Consider the following 18408-nt stretch of genomic DNA (forward strand, 5'->3'; position numbering starts at 1 on the left):
ATAATAACACAATTATTCATCCCTTAGGCTAATTTCCAAACAGAAAGGATATGTGGTCTGACTCCAGTGCCCCAAACAGCTCTTCACTCTTGCGCATCGACTTGTCCTGTCCTTATAAGATTTTAGTATTTCTTCAAAGAAACCCACCTGTTTGTCTCCCACTGAGCAGCAGGTGCTCACTTATGGCCCTGTCCGACTCATGCAGGGTCCCAGTGACCGTCAGCAGTGACACAAACAGGTCTGCGGATGTTTCTGTCTTAATGGAGAAGGTCCAGCTGAGGCTGCACCTCCTCGCTGGCCTCACCGGCTGTCCGGTCAGTGAACGCATCTTTCACCTCCTCACAAGCACTGCGTCCTCTTCTCGGTGAATCTTAACTCCTGCTACGTTACTTTTTTTTAAATCACTTTTTATTTTTTACCTAAGAAGTACGTGCACAGTCTGGCTCTAACTCAAAGCTCTACAAGACCTGCAGCAGATGCATTTATGACACTTTTCAGCCTGAAGAGTGTGTGCTCCCCAGTGACCAAATCATTTATTACATGCAGCTTCTAACTTTAAATTAATGGTACTGATCCAGCCGTAACTGGACGCACACTAGACTTCCTTCTGCAGCTGCAATCACACCGTCTGCTATGCTGCTTAAATGCATATATTCAACACTGAATGGGGAATAAATGTACATAAAATTGTATTGTCTGTAATAAACCATGCAGTGTCCCATGCAGGACAATGTCTATGAAGTGCTGTTGCATCTTGCTGCGTCTGCATGTACAGCGACATCCTGCAAATCGCTAATACATCTATACACCAAATTCCTATACTTTTATTGCACTCAGTGGGTAAAATAATTCTATCTCATACAAGTGCTACATGATTCCTACCAGTGCTAGAATAACTGCCGATATTGAGAAACAATTTTTACATATTAACATCTTTAAACATGACGTAAGCATCATCTGATGTTTAACTTTATTTCAAAAATGTGTTTACTGAAATAATAAAACCCTGCTCTGTCACTTAAGCACCCACAAATATCACATGACAATGTTTGTTTATTATTATTTAGGCAACCAAAGATCTTTAATCATAAAAATGAGCTACTAAGTACTCAACATAATTAAAATGAAAATTTCCTTATCATTTAGAGGAGAGCATGCAGCCTAATTTCTGGGACTACACTTCAAGGCCAAGAAATATCAGAAAAATAAAAGGCCTACACAAAATAAATCTGGTTCTTTCATTTAGGCAGCAACACTAAAGACAGCAATCTGATCCATTTAGACTATTCTCAAGGTTTATTTGGCATACTCTTGACATGCACTGGTGATCCTTACATCAAACATTTTCACAGTACTAAACATGCTCACAGGAAATAGCTGATAGATTTTCAAAACAATGTGACCGATCACGTTCTGTTACATTCATTCATTTTGGTCATTTCCATCTGACAGTGGGTATCTTTGATAGCACAACGGATGATGTTAAAAAGCTAAGATTAACATCACTTTCAGGGGGTGACTGCTTGTTTAAAGTTCATTTCAAACAAGAAACCGACCCCTCTCCCTCTGTTTTTTTAATGTATTAACACATACTGGGTTTCCATTGACAATACATTTTTGGTGCTTCAGCAGCCGTGCAGCATCAGTTCCTCATTAGTGTCTAAGTTGATGAGTTCAGGATGCGGGAGTCTGCGGAGTCAGAGCGCTCATCGTACTCCTCATCGGGGGAGTAGAGGCTGGGTTTGGCTCCCAGCGTGCAGCCCTCCTCCTGGATGCTGATGCGTTGCTCCTCGGACGGCCTGGACGGGAGGATGGGCGAGCCGCGGAACATGGACCCCCCCGGGGCGGCGGCCGGGGGGAAGGGCGAGACGTACTGCGCCGCCGAGCGAAGCTGGTACTGCTGCTGGAGAGTCATGGTATTCCACAGCGTCACGTCGTTGTGCACGAAGGGGCTGGCCTGGCTGCGGGTCAGGGAGTTACGTAACATGAGCGGGTAGCGGGTGGGCTGGGGGAAGGAGGGGTGCTGCAGGGGGACACCCAGCGGGCCGGTGGACACCACACCTGAAGCGGTGTCGGATGAGAACCGGAGAGATTCTGGCACCCGGAAAGCCGAGCCCACCGACCACTTGGCGGAAGAGGACACTGGGTGGTAGGAGCCCAGAGTGTGTTCAAAGAGGTGTCCGTTGGAGGGCAGTACCAGGGTGTCAGAGTGGGGGTCAGCATGGGGATGGGTGCCACCATCGGGGCTTCGGCTGGAAAGGAGAATCTCAATGGCCCCTACCAGGTCCCCTCCGCAGCCCCGGAGGATGAGCTCCAGCACAGGAGGCTTGTGGGCAGGGAAGATCTTCTTGAGGACCTCCAGAGGAGGCCGGTTGGCCCGGAGGTTGAAGGGCAGATTGATGGAGCCGGCGAGGCCTTCGATCAGCACACTCGGCTCTCCCGGGCTGGGGTACTTCTGAGGACTCTCCGCTTTAGCCTCCCTCTCAGTGCTGCAGGCTTTGGGCAGGCTGTAGCGGCTCTCCTCTGGGAGGGAGGGGGTGTCTGGGGGTTCAGGGGTGTAGCAAGAGTTGGGTTTGGAGCCTTCCGGCGAGCTGACGGGGTCCTGCTCCTTCTCACTGGAGCTCCCCCCGTTCTCTGCTCCTGACAACTCGCCGGGACCGTCCTCCGTCGGCTCTACAAGTCAAGAAAAGGCATTGAAGAAATGTGTCTGGGCAGGAATATAATAACATAAAGGGAAGCACTGAGGGAAAATGAGGCTGGTTAATACCTAAAAGCTGCTTTGGGTTATTAAATGAATCTGGGATATTAACCTGTCTGCAGGATAACACTGACATGAGAATAACACATACGCTGCACTTCTCCACTGGGAGCTCCTCTCCCATTAAAAGCAAGGCCAAGCCACTCTAAGCCCTCTTAAAGAGAAAGGTAACATACAATTAATAGGTTGTCAACTTGTCTGCAACACAGCGATTTATGTGGATTTACTTTTCTCCTCTCTCCAAAGCTGTTAACACAAAGTGCTGACTGCGTGTCATTGAGGAATCTACTGTCGATGCCTTTTGACCACATTTTGTAAACAGATTGCCTGTTGCTTGGTAACATTTCATTTGAAGTTGACCTCCTGCTAGAAATATGGCGATTACATTCGATTTGCCCTGTCCAGCGTTGATTACTGTAATCTTTTAAACCACTAAGCTCTATTTGTCAAAATGAAACGGGGGCTGATGTGGACTCGGTGCCAATTTGCTTGGCCTTGTGTCCAAACTGCGAGTCTCACAACAACAAAGAAGAATCAGATGTAGGCGAACACAACAAAAAACTCCAAGCTAAGGTGGGCATCTTTCATCCGTAAACAAAATAAAAAACGCAGGATCTTTTGAAATGATGTTGGCACGTGGCTGGGATATTGTGTGAAATGCCTCCTGGTGAAAATTTAATCTTATCTTTACTTAATCCTAAAGAGAGGCAAAAATTATACTGAAATTAAGCAAGAGCAGATGCAGATTCCAAAAGAAAATTAAATAAACAAAATAAATTACAGCCTCTAAGTGACCACATGTTTTGTGCACTCAACTTTTGTATGTAACCACACGCACACACACACACACACACACACACACAAACTGTCTTGGCTTTCATTAAAAAAAGAAAAGAAAAGAAAGAAACACTGAGGGTCTTTGAGGTGACATATACTTAAAATAATGCTGCAAAATATATATATATATATATATATATATATATATGTAAAATAAATGACCTAAAAAATTTAATTACATTACATTCGCTACTGCTCTCATTATAATATTACCAGTGGAATTACACAACATGTATTTATGTTGAGACAGTCACAGCATATTTAAATTGAAGCCAAGAAGATTTGTTCACCCCCTTTATATCATATGTTCAGAGATCAGCACTTCATAAAGGCCTAAACAGGTATATATATAAAAAAATAAACACATTTAAAAATCTGCTGAAGGCAAAATAAAATATTATAAATAAAATAGGTGCCCCGTGTTACCTTTCACAACTGGTGCTTTGCGCACCTTAAAAGACAGGTAGTATACTGTACTGATTTATTTATTTATTGACTTGTTTTGCAAAACAACACATGGCCACACTGTGATAGATTTATTAGTATTTAATTTATCCTTGACATGGCCTTGAAATGTAAATAAAATTTGCCAACTGGATTTTTATACATAAATTCAAACACCTCATTCTGTTATACCATAATGTTAATTTAGACAACAAGGTCTTGGTCCTATTGCCAAATTTTACACAAAACAGATCACTGAATCTTAAAAAATACAGGCAATTTGTAAGCAAATTTATTGTTTACTGACAGCCTCAAACACTTCCCACAGTGCACTGCACCTTCCCATCATCAAAAACTATTTTTTTTGAGCAGAAGATTTGTGAAAGATTTATCTCAATTGCCATTTTTTTCCCTCATTTCTCACACATTTACTATTATTAAAAGGGTGAATCTCAGCATGACTTCAGTATACTGTCATTATTATGCCGTCTTTTTTTTTTTTTTTTTAAATCTATTATTTTGTTAAAATAATAAATGTTAAAAAGTTGGCAACTGGCTCTTGCCACGTAACAATTTGTGTAAAGCCCTCACTGTGACTGTTATTATTATTATTATTATTATTATTATTATTTATTTTTCTTTATTATTATCAATAGCAGCAATATTAGTAATAGTATGTGTATTAATAATAGGCTATTGTATTAATATATAAGCTACTATCTTCATTATTATTACTGTCAGGCAGCATGTAACATTTTTCTTTACTTTGATGATTTTCATACCATTCAGGAAAAAAGTCAGCACAAATGTCAAGTGTCAAACGTTTTCTCTGCAGTCTATTTCGTCTTCAGTTAATTGTGCATTAATTGTGTGCGTGTGTGTGTATGTGTCTGTATGTGTGTCCGGTACCTGGGCAGGGCGGTGCGCCGGCCTGCACCGACTCCGTGTTGCTCCACCTCAGCTCCAGCTCCTCGGTCCTCGGCGGCGCGCTCTGGTTCCCCTCCCCAGCTCCAGGTAAGCTGAGGCTGGGCAGCGCTCTGAGCGACTCGGGGATGAGACTCTCCAGGCTCTCGTTGGCCTGCTGCCTCCGCAGCGCCACCTGGGCCGCCATGACCCGCTGCCGCTCGATGATGAGGATGCACTTCTCGCACGTGCAGTCTTTGAAGCGGCAGTAGCGCTTGTGGCCCTTAAGCCACGACAGCACGCCGTGGTTCCTGCACCGCGCGCACTTGGGGGTCCTCTGGAGCGGAGCGCGGGGCTGGGACACCGGAGCCCCCATGTACAGGTAGGGGGACCCGTAGCCATTCATTTCGTCCCAGCGACGGTCAGACGCAACGTGTTTCCCAGGACGCGCAAGTGCATCTGCTACAAGGCGTGGCGGGGCAGGAGTGTTGTCAGACAGATGCAGCTGGCTGCAGCCGCGCCGCTGCACGCATGAGAGCACGAGGAGAAGAAGAGGTGTGGGCTTGGAGTGGAGGATCCACCTTTCCCCCGGCTGACAGGACAGATATGCATCAGGCTGACACGCACTTATGGAGACGAGTAACCAAACGCTGTCACTCGCATCAAGGCCCCTCCACGCTGCGAAGGAAAAAAAAGTCATTTAGTGCAGGACTGAGCTGTGTGTTTATCCGTATGGCAAAGTGTGTGTGTGTGTGTGTGTGTGTGTGTGTGTGTGTGTGTGTGTGTGTGTGTGTGGAGGGGGAGATCTGACATTCAGGGTGAGATGGCTCCTCGCGTTTCCAGTGCAGACTCACCTGTTTGGAGAATTTTCTGCAAAGTGACTGTTGCTGTGAGGCGGAGAATGTCACTTGATCCAAGAAACTGTTTAAACGGTTTGCTCTACATCGAGACAAGTGACATGGCCTATTAGAGTTTTATTTTTCACCATTTAGGCTAACTCTAGGAATTTCCTAGGAAAGGAATAAAATGCTAAGATGGCTATTTTGTAGCGCAAAGGTGTTAAAGACATAGCCTACAGCTGTAATAAAGCCTACAGAAATGCGGTTGCACAAAAAGGCCGAAGCTCGGGTTTTTACGGACTGCATCAGGAAAACAGCCCCTCCATTTTAATAATGACCATCAAAACAAGCGTTTTAAGACACAGAATCAGTTTAGGTGCCTGCTGTGAGCTATGAAAATGAAGAGTAGTGCAACAATAAAATAAGTGCAACAATTCAACATGAAAAGTAAAGGGGAAAGTGCAAAATCTAAGCTGAAGATAAGGCCAGGAATGCCTTCAGAGGTCGTGTGTCTTCTCATGAATCCCAGCTCAACTAAAATTAGTCCAAGACTGAGCTGGAAGTTTTAATGATTTATTTATCATCAGAGATTTGACACAAGCTGGTATTGTGTGTTTTTAAAAGGCTAAGCTCAAGAGGCTGTAAAAATAGCTGGGCATATAACATCACAAATAAAAAATCTCAAATATGTGGAAATAAGGATAATTTAGATCCTTATATTTCCAGGCTGTGTTGCTTGCAGGCCCACGGGGTATATAGAGGAATTAATTCCGACAAAATGTAATGCACGGTGCCTTGTCTCACCTTTACACAGCCTTACATAGCTTAGATGATTAGGCTTATACATGTTGAGCATTATAAAACCCCTTTGGGAACCAAGAGCAAATGTTTAGGATGCTGATATGTCCCTTCGCCCGGCCTAATAGAGGGCATTGAAACATAACACCGGACAAAGCCGGGGCCCATTTCTAACCGTAAAAAAGGTTTATTCAAGCAAATAATGGGATCCGAGCCGTGCGGCTTACAGAGAATAAGAGCACGGTAAACTTCCCCACATGAAGCCCGTCTCCAGGGCTATTAAGCTTTTAATTGGAAAATAGCAGAGGAAATTTCAAGGTGACTAGAGTGGCTTTGCAGTTTGTGCCGGCCGAGTAGATTTGTGGGAGTGGGAGGCGGTGGATGAACGCCTACACGACAATGCATAATAAATTTATTCATGTTGTTCGTTGATAAGAGTAAAACACAAACCGGAATAAAAGTTTATACCGCCGGCTGAATTGTAATTGGCATTCAGCCTCGTTTATTTATTTATTTTATTTTTTCATTTTGTGGAAATTTGATGCATTTAAAACGGGTGACTGCCATAATGTGAGACGCGTTTTTAAGACGATTCGTCTAATTTTTAACATCAATAAGAAAAAATTAAAATGTAATATAAGACAAATATGTTTTCAATATAGTCATTCTCATTAATTTTGGACGCATATTAAACAACAAGCAAATGTTCCTATACCGTTAATTACCACTTGTACCATTAGGCCTAATTAATTAACCACTGTGCATTCTAGATATTTAGTCCCAAAATGAGAAATTATAGGAATATTACAGTGATACCATATAGGAGATAATACAGTGTACTATTAGATCACATCTTGATATTGAGTATCCCAGGCGCACTTCAAGTCCCAGTAGGAATATTAAAGACATTTTTGTCAGTGTTATTAGACAGAGCAGCTCACCTGCAATTAAATGATGATTACAAGACCAAACCTGAGGTCAAGCATCATGATACGCATTTAAGATATAATTTAACTCCACATATAGCCCAGTGTAACTTCGCTTTTTATCTATAGTCATATTTCAGGCAACGTTGATGTTTTCCATTGATCACGATTTATTTTCCTATTAAAGTTCTCAGTCAGGCTATTAAGTTGGTCATGTGTGACAAATAAAGGGACATTATGTTGGCTATTAGAGAGATATCATTTTAGAGGTCCATATATGTATAGGTATCATTTTATCCCTTCACAGTGAGTAAGATTAAAAAAAAAAAAAAAAAAAAAAAAAAAACAGCATCCTTGGTGAGCTTGTGGAAAATGTGATTTGGCAGTTTCAACATGGCATTAACAATATTCACCACAACACACTCAAGTTTGCTTTCATTTGATTTCAAAATTCAATCAGTATGTTTGAAGCCACTCTTTTCTAATAGCAGCTGAGATGTAAAACTACAAGTACAAAAATAACATACTTTATAGATTAAAAAAAAAAAAGTCAGAATGGCAGAGCAAGCAGAGTCTATTACATCAGAAGTAATAATCACTGACAACTGACTTGAAGCACCATAAGTCTGTTTTGAGTGTACTATCACTTTATCAGCACTAATCCAACATTATCACATCAGAAACATGTTGCATGATTAAATACACTGCAACACACTGTGACTATTCAGTGGCTGTTTCCTTTTAGCCTCAGATTGTGTTCAGCCCCATGTTGTTGACTGCAAGGTTTACAATGCAAACATTATGTGCTTAAATTGCATTTACACTCTCAGAAAATAAAGCACATATTTGCACCTTTTAGGGGTACACCAGTTTGTCACTGGGGCCTCCAAGGTCCAGCTGTTGTACCCTTGACATTGGGTATCTGTTAAAGAATTGTATTGCCTATTTTTATCCACAAATCTACAAAAATTTCATTTCAACCATAGCATACAAGTTAAAATCATTTAATATCTTACCTATTCATTCATTCATTTACTAGCCTAATTAATTGAAGACGCTGCCTTGTGATATTGTACCTTAACATTTAGAGAAAACAGTGCATATATGTTCCTTTTACTGTTCGGGAACACCTTTTTTTTTAGGGTCTGAGAAAGGTTCACATAATTACCTTGAGGTCCAATAATTAGCCCTGGGGGAACATTTGTATAGGCTGGACCTTGGCGGCACAGAAGTGGACTCACAGAAGTTAGGCTTTAGTGAACATGATGTGGGCTGTGTGTTACCAGACACAGAAGCATCTTGTGTTTGTGAATATTTTAACACTATTACTGTAAGTGAGTCAGATGTGACAAGCTCTGAGGCGTCATTATGAATAAATTACAGACAGACGAGACAGTTCGGTGCCAATGTAACCACTCAGGAAACGCCAAAACATTACTGATGTTTCACTGCGACTTGAGGGATCAAACTAGCCCAGCTGCAAACTGTCAATGACTTCAGAATATGACGAATATGACATAATTACGAAGTAAGTTATGACCCAAGACTTCAGAAAATGAGAATTGCTCATGTCGGTTTCAAACATAGTTATCCTTTGGCATGCACTGGTCATTTTTTTAATCTACACAGATTCAAATCTTTGACTCAAACTGAAACATGTTGAAAATCAAAGAGGCCAATCTCTGTGTGAGGCCAACCGTATTCAGTCTTGACAAACTAGACTGTCCTGAACGAGGGTGAATCTTTATGCTGCACAACGGGCAGCAATTGAAGACATATCATTTAAAATTTACAGAGGAATTCAAAGGATTTAAATTTAAAGGGGAAATCCACCCTTAATCAGTCCTCTCTGGATTTGCGTTTGATGATTTTATGTAATAGAGGCATGTGTTCATTCACAAATATCAGCACCAACATAAAACAAATAACTGTTCAGTCTACCTGCACTGAATGGGAATAAGTTTATACACAGGTTTTTGCTGTCATCTCGAGTTAATAGCCAATCAAGAAAGACATCCCACATTTTTTAAAGACACAAAACACACAATGTTTAATGAAATGTCAGTGTCACAATAAAAATAAATCTTATACTTCAGCATATCACTTTACTGATGGCATTATTATTTTCAAGAGGACATGCACATGACACTTTTTTTCTGAAGCTGCCTGTAGGGAGATTAAGCTATATTTGCGTAAATTTGAGTCTATGACGCTAAAAATAAACATTTTCACCCCGCACTAAGGGCTCAAGTCAACATCTGCCTGTGTGAAGTGTATTGGCTTCGGATGCTCATTACTCTCTTTGGCTCAGCAGGGAGTCAGTCATGCAGATATACCAATTTCCCCTGGGGATCAATAAAGTATTTCTGATTCTGATATACTCTCTTTTCCAAAGTCAGACCTAGATTCACTGCACTTTTGTGCCCGGTCAGACAGCAAAGTGGGACGTTAATGTCTTGTTATGGGCTGCAGTTTATACTTGAAAACTGGAAACGAGCCTGAGCTGAATAATTTTAGCATTTCTTTAGTCAATCAAGACCAAGTCCAGCTGTATTGCAGTGACTGGAGTTTGGAGGAAAATTTGAATTCATGTACTAGTGGGTCTTTAGAAGCCAGGAGGGGCCGACCTGCACTGAGTGGGGTTATTATGAGGAGCTGATTGGGGGGCGTGTCTGCCACTCAGAAGGCCTGTCACACAAACACTGATTTAGGTTTCCCCGGGGAGGCGGGACCCCGGGCTCCTACAGAGGAATTAGCCAAACATGAGAATCAGCCAGACGTTTTTTTTTTTTTTTTTTTTTACAACGCAGAGAAAATATCAGTCAGTTTGTGTAGAACCCACTGGCTCTGTGGCCTTTACACACACCAGGGGATGTCTGTCGGTTTTTTTTTTGTTTTTTTTTTTTAACTAACTGAGGTCTCTTTTTACTGTCACTATCAAATAAAGCAGAAACACAATCTAAAAAAAAGGATATTCCAGTTTTAGCCGCCAAATTAGGAGCTGTTTAGTGATGAATATAATTACAAAATGTCAGAATTTTGTTGCAATGACGATATGCAAAGCAGCAAGTTTCTGCATTTGGCAGAATATAAAAGTTCTTCACGTTTTTTCTCTGAGACCTTGTACAGCAATATCGTAAGGAATTGGGAGAAGGTTGTACACAACATCACTGTCAATATCAATACTGTATCAATATAACAATGAAGGTAAGTCTACGAATCTAAATCTAAATCAGAGAAAATGTTACCATTACTGAAATATGTCGCATTATTGGAAAATTAATGCCACTGGCCACCTGGAATTAGTGTTAACCATATATTACAAGGAGGAGCAGCTTTATCTTTTCCTTAAAATTATTAAATTATTATTAAATTATTACACTGAATCCAACAAACAGAAAAAAATGTTCAAATGCTAATTATTTTTGATCATATTTTTCTAATTTATTCTCAAGTGCCTCCCTCCCACCTAAAGAGGTACCGACCATCACCAAGGTATTTCTGGCAGGGAGGAAGCTCTGGCTCTGATTGGTTGGCAGTGTGAGCAGCTCCGCCCCTTTCCTGTGTTCCAAACATGATGATTGGTCGACTCCAGTGAAGCTAGCTTCCCATGTTAAACACACACATGCTGGCTTGTTTCAACCTGGGCAAAAAAAAGAAATAGTGAAATTTTCACTCTTTATTTATTATTATTATTTTTTACTGTGAACAAGGAGTGTAAAACAAATGAAAAATATTAAATTATCAGTTTTTAAAGAAATCGCCCTTCAGATTCCAAATCACATCATGCATAAATATCCCGTAAAGCCCCTGCAGATGCCTGAGGAAGAGAGCAGTTTAGTTCTCCTCCTGCTCTAATCTGATATAAAAAGCTGCTTTGCCTCCATAAAGTGGGCGGGGCCGATATGAGACAGACAGGATGAATGATGGGTAACGTCCTCAGATTGGTCACGGATGCACGATGTCAACAGCGGCCCTATAAGTTGGTTTAGCCTGTCTAGTATGGCCTGTTTATGGGTGCTTGGCTCTCCGGGCAGTGACATTTATGACCGGAGCTCTGTCCGTCCTTCAGACAACAGCAGAGCGCCGTGCTGGGGAGCCTCCGCTATTGGACAGAGAGATTAGCCCCGCCCCCTTCCTTCACCTCAGGTACACTTGGTTTCTAGCAAAAGGATAATTATTTAAGTTATAACTACAATTATGTTACAATACCATGTGACGTGACAAAATCACATAACTGCTGTTATTTAAATGGTGTAATTTATGTATTTACATAATTTTCCCTCACGTGTTTCTACTGAAAACTGTCCTGTGCAATTTCAGAAATCCTGTAAAGTGATGTTAGTAAACGCTCATGTTTACCAGCCCGGCCAAAAAAAAAAAAAACAGACAAGAGGAAAAAGATTTGATGTTGCTGCATCCATGTTTGTCTGGTCTGAAAGCTCATTTGCTCCTGTTAACTTTTGATTTTCTCACTTCCTGTTTGCATACTCAACACCAGAATATCCACTAGTCCAGTGGTTCTCAAACTTTTTTCAATAATGTACCACCTATGAAACATTTTTCCAGCCAAGTACCTCCACACATGTGACAAAAATAATAGAAAAAACTTAAATAAATGGTCTAACACAGCTCCATCAGTGTCTGCAACAACAACCTGATTACAAGATCCCATTTTTGGAGAGAGGCCTGGTCAAGATAGCGCCAATGTGATGTTTCAAAATAAAAGCATATGAAGAAACACCAAAAAACACTTCAAACAAAACATTAGAAACTCAGAAACCCGTGCCTTAAAGACAGAACACAGGCAGCAGATCTAGCTAGGGAAACTATTACAAATCCTGTACTGTTCTGGTATTATCTGAGCACATATTTTCAAGAATTATATCCCAGCTCATTGTGATTATTTTCCTAAATAATCAGAACTGGAGGGACTCATCAAAAGCTCCAAGGAGACACACTGAAACCAGTGATGAACTATAGGAATCACACCCACAAGAAAAGTGTGACTTTATTTTCACCAGGATTCCCCCAGTGGATGTCCGTTTGAGTGTATGTGTATGTATGTATATAAATATATATACACATATATATATGTATGTGTGTGTGTGTGTGTGTGTGTGTTTGTCCTGAGCTGCCTCACTGCACTCTGTGTGTGAGATGGATGGACGTGGCACCTGTTTAAAGCCTTGCGGAGCCTGATGAAGACTCACTGCCCTGAAGACGACCATTCAACAGAGCGGCGGGGGCAATAATCACAGCGCTTCACATCCAGACCGCGTGTTAGAGCCACGGGGCCGTTAACTCGGCAGAGACGGAGATCTGCCAAGTTCCCTTCGTGCTGAGTGAGGAGGAGAAGGCCGGGCAGCTTTATTACTACGAGCAGACTGTCTTGTCTCTCTGTAAATGAACTTATTAGGTGAAGAGCCATGTTGTTTACATAGTGGTTTAGTTTTGGTTTAGAGTTGTCAGAACTCTTAGAGCGCTGAGGTAAATAGCCAAGAGATCAAAAGCATATGTAAGAACGGATAGTCTCCAAAATGTCTTTTCTACTCTATTTTATTTCTTTTTTGACTTAAATTGTTAATTTAACAAATTAAGTTCCTGTGCTGTGAAGATCTTTTGAACCTTATTAACTGTTCAAAAGCTAAAAAAAAAAAAAATAAATCAAGCCTCAACTGATGCAAAATGCACATTAGAATGCCGCCTTTCTATTCTCCACTTGTTGCTCAGAATTGTCTAAAACTGCCCGGCCCCGACCATTAGATCTTCATGAAACAGGACTGAGATTGTGTCTCAGTCTGTTTTTACTCGCTTTTCTAATTTGTCTTGGTTAACCAGTTAGCTACAGAGTTTTACATCTTGCCAAAATACAGTACCAGTTCATGTCTAAAATGGTTTACAGTTGTCCCTCGCTGTAACGCGGTTCACCTTTCGCGGCCTCGCAGTTTTGCGGATTTTTTTTTTGTGCAATTTTGCATGCTTTTTATTTTTACAGGACTTATTTTTCTACAAAGGTTTGAACTTTGAGAGTGTTTAAACAAGAGAAAAAAGTGAGAAAATGTTAATGCCTGTCTGAGAAAAGTGTATAAAGTGTGTAGTGAGGGGTTTTACAGCCTTAAAACATCTATAATAATTGTAAAAAATAAAGCAGACTACTTCGCAGATTTCGCCTATTGCGGGTTATTTTTAGAACGTAACTCCCGCGATTAACGAGGGACCACTGTATAGCTTTCGTGGAAAACTGTTCATGTTTATAAATATCAAGTGGGCTGTCAGTATGTAGCAACAGCATATGATTCTATTTTTTTATTATCATTATTCTTATTTTTTACAATATGACATATTTCGCTTTGGCACTTAACTCAAATCTGATCCTCTTTTATTATTTTATTAAATATAATAATAATAATAATGATAATAATAATCAGGCTGTCCAAACTGATCTGATACAAAATTCAGGCCTGATAAAACACATAAGGTGGTGTAAATAGGAGTTTTAGTCACATAAAAACATTTGTTAGAGACAGAAATAGTAATAATAATACTGCTACTAATAAATAAATAAAAGTCTGAAATGTAAGAGCTGCTCACTTGATTATGTTCATAATCATTGGGGATACCATAACAGCTACTAATGGCAAGCTAAGATGACACAAACCATTTTCAGCCAATCAGAAAGTCTTTGACAGTGTAATTCTCACTGTCACTGTCACTAAGCAATCCCAACTGCTGCAAAACTTCCCTGCTGACACTCATTTCATGATAGTTCTTATTTGTGCCTATGTGCAATTCAAAAATAAGTTGGTCGTGATGTTGAACATGCTGTAGATGAGTAGATGTTGCAGATGTAGATGAGTTTCTTGTTTAAAAAAGGAGCTCCACAAAGGTAGAGTTTGTTTGTTCATCTCCTCCACTGACTTCCATTCAAACAAAGCAGCGTTTGGTCTCTTTGTCAAGGTGACTGGAAGGAGGTGTGACGCATTTTACACCAAAAAGCTTTCCTTACAAAAATGGCTTTGAAAGGGGCGAGAGACCAGGTTTGAGTTCAGCCAGTTAGCCTAAATGAGTTTCAGTGATTTTCCAGAGAGGGTTTGCTCTTTTCGGTTTAGTTTTTATTGTTTAAAAACATTTAGTTTTAGTTTTTATTAGTTTCAGTATACATTTCTTTCTTTCTTTTTTTTTTTGACAAGATGGAGGGTGTTTGTCAGGGTCGATGTCGAAGAAGTTCAGAATAGATATTACAATCCAAGCGCCAGACTTTGTGAAGGCAGTTGACTCCCAGTCATGGGAGCCCTGACATACCTGCCCAAAGCCCTGCCCAAAAAATAAAAGATATATTAATTATCTCTTTTGTGGCTGTCTGTTCAACTGTTCAGAAGGAGACAGTTATCGTAAGGATCTATAATACTGGATCGGCTGTATTTGATTTGTTATCCTGAAAGTTTCCATTACGTAGGATTTGGCAGAACCTGTTAAGTTCCCGGGCTGGTTTTTGATTGCATTTACAGTGTATGAAGAAACAACAAGAAAGGGTCCATCATTAAAACAACAACAACAACAAAAAAGTCAGAATCTTTTTCTAGGGCTGTAGGTTTAGGCTCCCCTTGTCTTTCTCTTCTTCCTCTTTATAACAATTATTAATAAACATGTAAATGTTGAGAAACGCATACTAAAATGTGTAATATTATACAGACTGATTGTCTCCACCGTCCTTAGCATTTTCTGAACAAAGACAGAAATTCAATTTGGTTTGTCACAGTTTTTACCACACTGCCACCTAGTGACATTTTTAGTAACAAATTTCTGAGACAGTAATGTACTATAATGGCATCATTTTCTTGTTACAAATCACCAAACATGCATTGTTTGACCATGACTGGAATGCGAGCATCATGGGCCGTACCTGTGAAACTCCACTGAAGCACTGAGGGTTTCTCCACATCTGGCCGCCCTCTGGATTCTGCAACACCTTCCACCAACAAGAAGAACATGTCAGGATCTTTATCATTAAACCTGGGAACAAAGCACAAATTTTAATCATTTTTTAATCATCTTTACACATATCACAAGTTAATTACACACAGTATTGTGACCATGTACACAAAACTGGAACCAGAAACATTTTACTACCTCATTCAAACACCACAGGCACCAACTTCATCCTCCTCATAACACCCCCAAAAAACAATAATAATAATAATATATATATTTTTTTAAATATGTTCTGAGTGACAGTCTAAGTTTTAAAAAAGCCTCAAAACTGCTGAGATAAGAGATTATTTATTTAAAATGTGATGCTCAAATGCATATGTTTCATGCACTTTTATTGGAAGAAGAGAAAACTATTTCCAACCTCATTAAGCTTTGGCTCCAAAGCGTCCTTATGTTCTCCAGAAACACTGACAGAGGTAGACACTTGTCAACCATCTCGTTGTTTTTTTTTTTTTTTTTTTTTTCATCCTGTGGTAACTGGGAAGAGACATGGCAAACACAACAGACAAGAAACAGAGGCCCGTCACAATATCACATCTCTATGATTTGTCAAAGCTTACCGTAACACAAACAACAAAACAGGCATTGTAGAAGATTCCCAAAGACAATCTACTGTTAGTGAAGGTGCAAGGAATATATCACCGTCACCAATAGTAGCTGTAGAGGTGTTTGTGTGTGTGTGTGTGTGTGTACTGAGGTGTGTGCTTCATTGTAGTAACCGATTATCATCTGCACCTGCTAATTGTCAGTCGCCCTTGCAACAGAGAGGGGGTGAATAGGATTTTCTGTTGCTCTATTTTTCAATATCTAATAGGAGCATCACGTAACACAACCAAAACAAATGCAATTAATTGGACAAAAATTAAAAAAAAATAAAATAAAAAATAAAAAATCACACATCATGTCAACAAGTGTTTCTTTCAAGACCTTTAACATAATTAACATAATGCTGGAAACTAAAGGCAGTATCAACGGGCTTATCTGACCAGTGACTGTTAACATCCTTTTACATAGGCTAAACAACATAAATATCACTCTATAGCACAGATAGTAGTTACCATTAAGTTAAAAGTGAGCCAAGCAAATCAGCCCAGTCCTTTCGTTAATGGCGTCGCCCGCTCAGTCAAACAAAACAAAATCAAAAAGTTTCACCTCAAACCACAAACCAACATTCAGCTAGTTACCCACTAAACACCACCGGGGACAGATACCTGCTATCAGCACTTACAGAAACATGTCGTTAAAAGTCAACATGTTTGAGTCCATTTTGCTTCGCTAACGTTTCCTGGAAGCGGCTCCTCGCGGCTCAAACCGTTTGAAAAGTAACGGTCGCGGCGTTTAAACCGCCGGCACACGGCCCCGTTAGGCGACCGCGATATTTGAACAAAATAAAAAAAATAAGAAGAATTTGAGTGCTGAATTAATGGTATTGGCTACAGCTCCTCCAACAAGGCAGTGGCTGCACTTGACTGAAATTCATCATATGTTTATCATTCATATTCAATGTGTCTGTATTATATGTGACCCTAGGTTAGGGTTAGCCTAGGGTTAGCCTAACCCTAACCCTAACCCTTGTTTCGAAGTGATGGACATGTCTAGCTTCACTTGTAAGTGTCCACTTCCCTCTTTTTCTGACTAAAAGCAGACTGAGACAAAATGTTCAATACCATTTTCACGTCCTTACGTCCACTGGTTCAGCTCCCATGAGTGGCATTTCTTGTTAGCTTAGCATAAAGACTTAAAGTCTATGGGAGTTGTTAGCCTGGCTCTGTCAAAGTGAAAAAATAACCCTTACAGCAACTCCACACGCATTTTTCATGTTGTTGATGGATCCCCATCGATAGAGTACAGTTTTTTTTCTTTGTGGCATTAGACAATTCTATAGAATATAGGAAAATTTGTTGGCAGCTCTGGTTTGATCATATATTTTGACAAACTTGACTTTTAATTGTCACTCTGCTCAGGCTAACCCTAATCCTAACACATTCAAAAATAAATATATCACCAGTGATATCCAAACTAATACACTGTGTTTATCATTGTATGGTTTCACTTTTGTAGAGAATATTTCATATCCATGGTACAGTATACGGATACCATGGGGGAAAAAATCTCTATAGTATTACGAACTAATAAACAAATAATAACATAGTGATAGAAGAGATTGATAATTTGAGTACTGAGTTCATGGTATTGGCTACAGCTCCTCCAACAAGGCAGTGGCTGCACTTGACTGAAATTTATCATATGTGTATCATTTATATTCCATGTGTTTGTGTATTATATATGACCCTATACATCCCAGTGGTCAGTCTGCCCAAGACACAGGGACAGATTTGGCCTCCATATTTTATACAAAGTGAAAATTTAAGCATATGTGTCGAGTTTTGCTCTGCATGTTCTCAAATCATAGTGTACAAGCTCTTGTTTGGAAGTGATGAACATGTCTGACTAAAAGCAGACTGAGACAAGATGTTCAATGCCATTTTCACCTCTGTACATCCACTGGTTCAGTTCCCATGAGTGGCATTTCATGTTAGCTTAGCATAAAGAGTTGAAGTCTATGGGAGTCGTTAGCCTGGCTCTGTCAAAGTGGAAAAACAACGCTTACAGCAACTCCAAAGCTGCCTCATTTACTTAAGACATTTTCTGTTAATTTTATTTTACGTAGTTTTGTAAGTGCACAACACTGAGTTATTTGTTTTCTCCAGTTATTCTCATTCGTGTTATGGAAAATGTTTTTAGTTTAGTGTTAATTAACTAAAATAACCTTGATGCCAGAGTGCCTTTTTACCAGCTAAATTGGGCAGTTTGCCAGCTTGCATGCTGAAAATCTGCAGCTTTTTGACTCCCTCTGAGGTTTAACTCAACCGGTAAAATAATTTTGATAGTGGCTTTGCCTTGAAGA

General features: G+C 40.1%; 1 protein-coding gene across 1 annotated transcript; it reads right to left on the reverse strand.

Annotated features, from left to right (window-relative positions):
• Nucleotides 1–1578: 1578 nt before the first annotated feature.
• On the reverse strand, nucleotides 1579–5390 carry dmrt3a (doublesex and mab-3 related transcription factor 3a). Its single transcript, XM_030061179.1, has 2 exons — nucleotides 4949–5390; nucleotides 1579–2673 (listed from the first exon to the last, which is right to left on the reverse strand). The coding sequence occupies exons 1-2, from the start codon at nucleotides 5346–5348 to the stop codon at nucleotides 1661–1663; spliced, it is 1413 nt and encodes a 470-aa protein (XP_029917039.1). The 5' UTR covers nucleotides 5349–5390; the 3' UTR covers nucleotides 1579–1660.
• Nucleotides 5391–18408: the final 13018 nt, after the last annotated feature.

This window comes from Myripristis murdjan, chromosome 9 (assembly GCF_902150065.1).
Source record: "Myripristis murdjan chromosome 9, fMyrMur1.1, whole genome shotgun sequence".
Taxonomy (NCBI): domain Eukaryota; kingdom Metazoa; phylum Chordata; class Actinopteri; order Holocentriformes; family Holocentridae; genus Myripristis; species Myripristis murdjan.

What these genes read in the sequence shown, in the direction of transcription:
- dmrt3a (XM_030061179.1), bottom strand. Translation starts at nt 5,348, where the DNA reads ATGAATGGCTACGGGTCCCCCTACCTGTACATGGGGGCTCCGGTGTCC. An exon ending in CGGCGCACCGCCCTGCCCAG is followed by an intron (nt 2,674 to 4,948) that starts GTACCGGACACA and finishes CTTGACTTGTAG; the next exon opens with AGCCGACGGAGGACGGTCCC.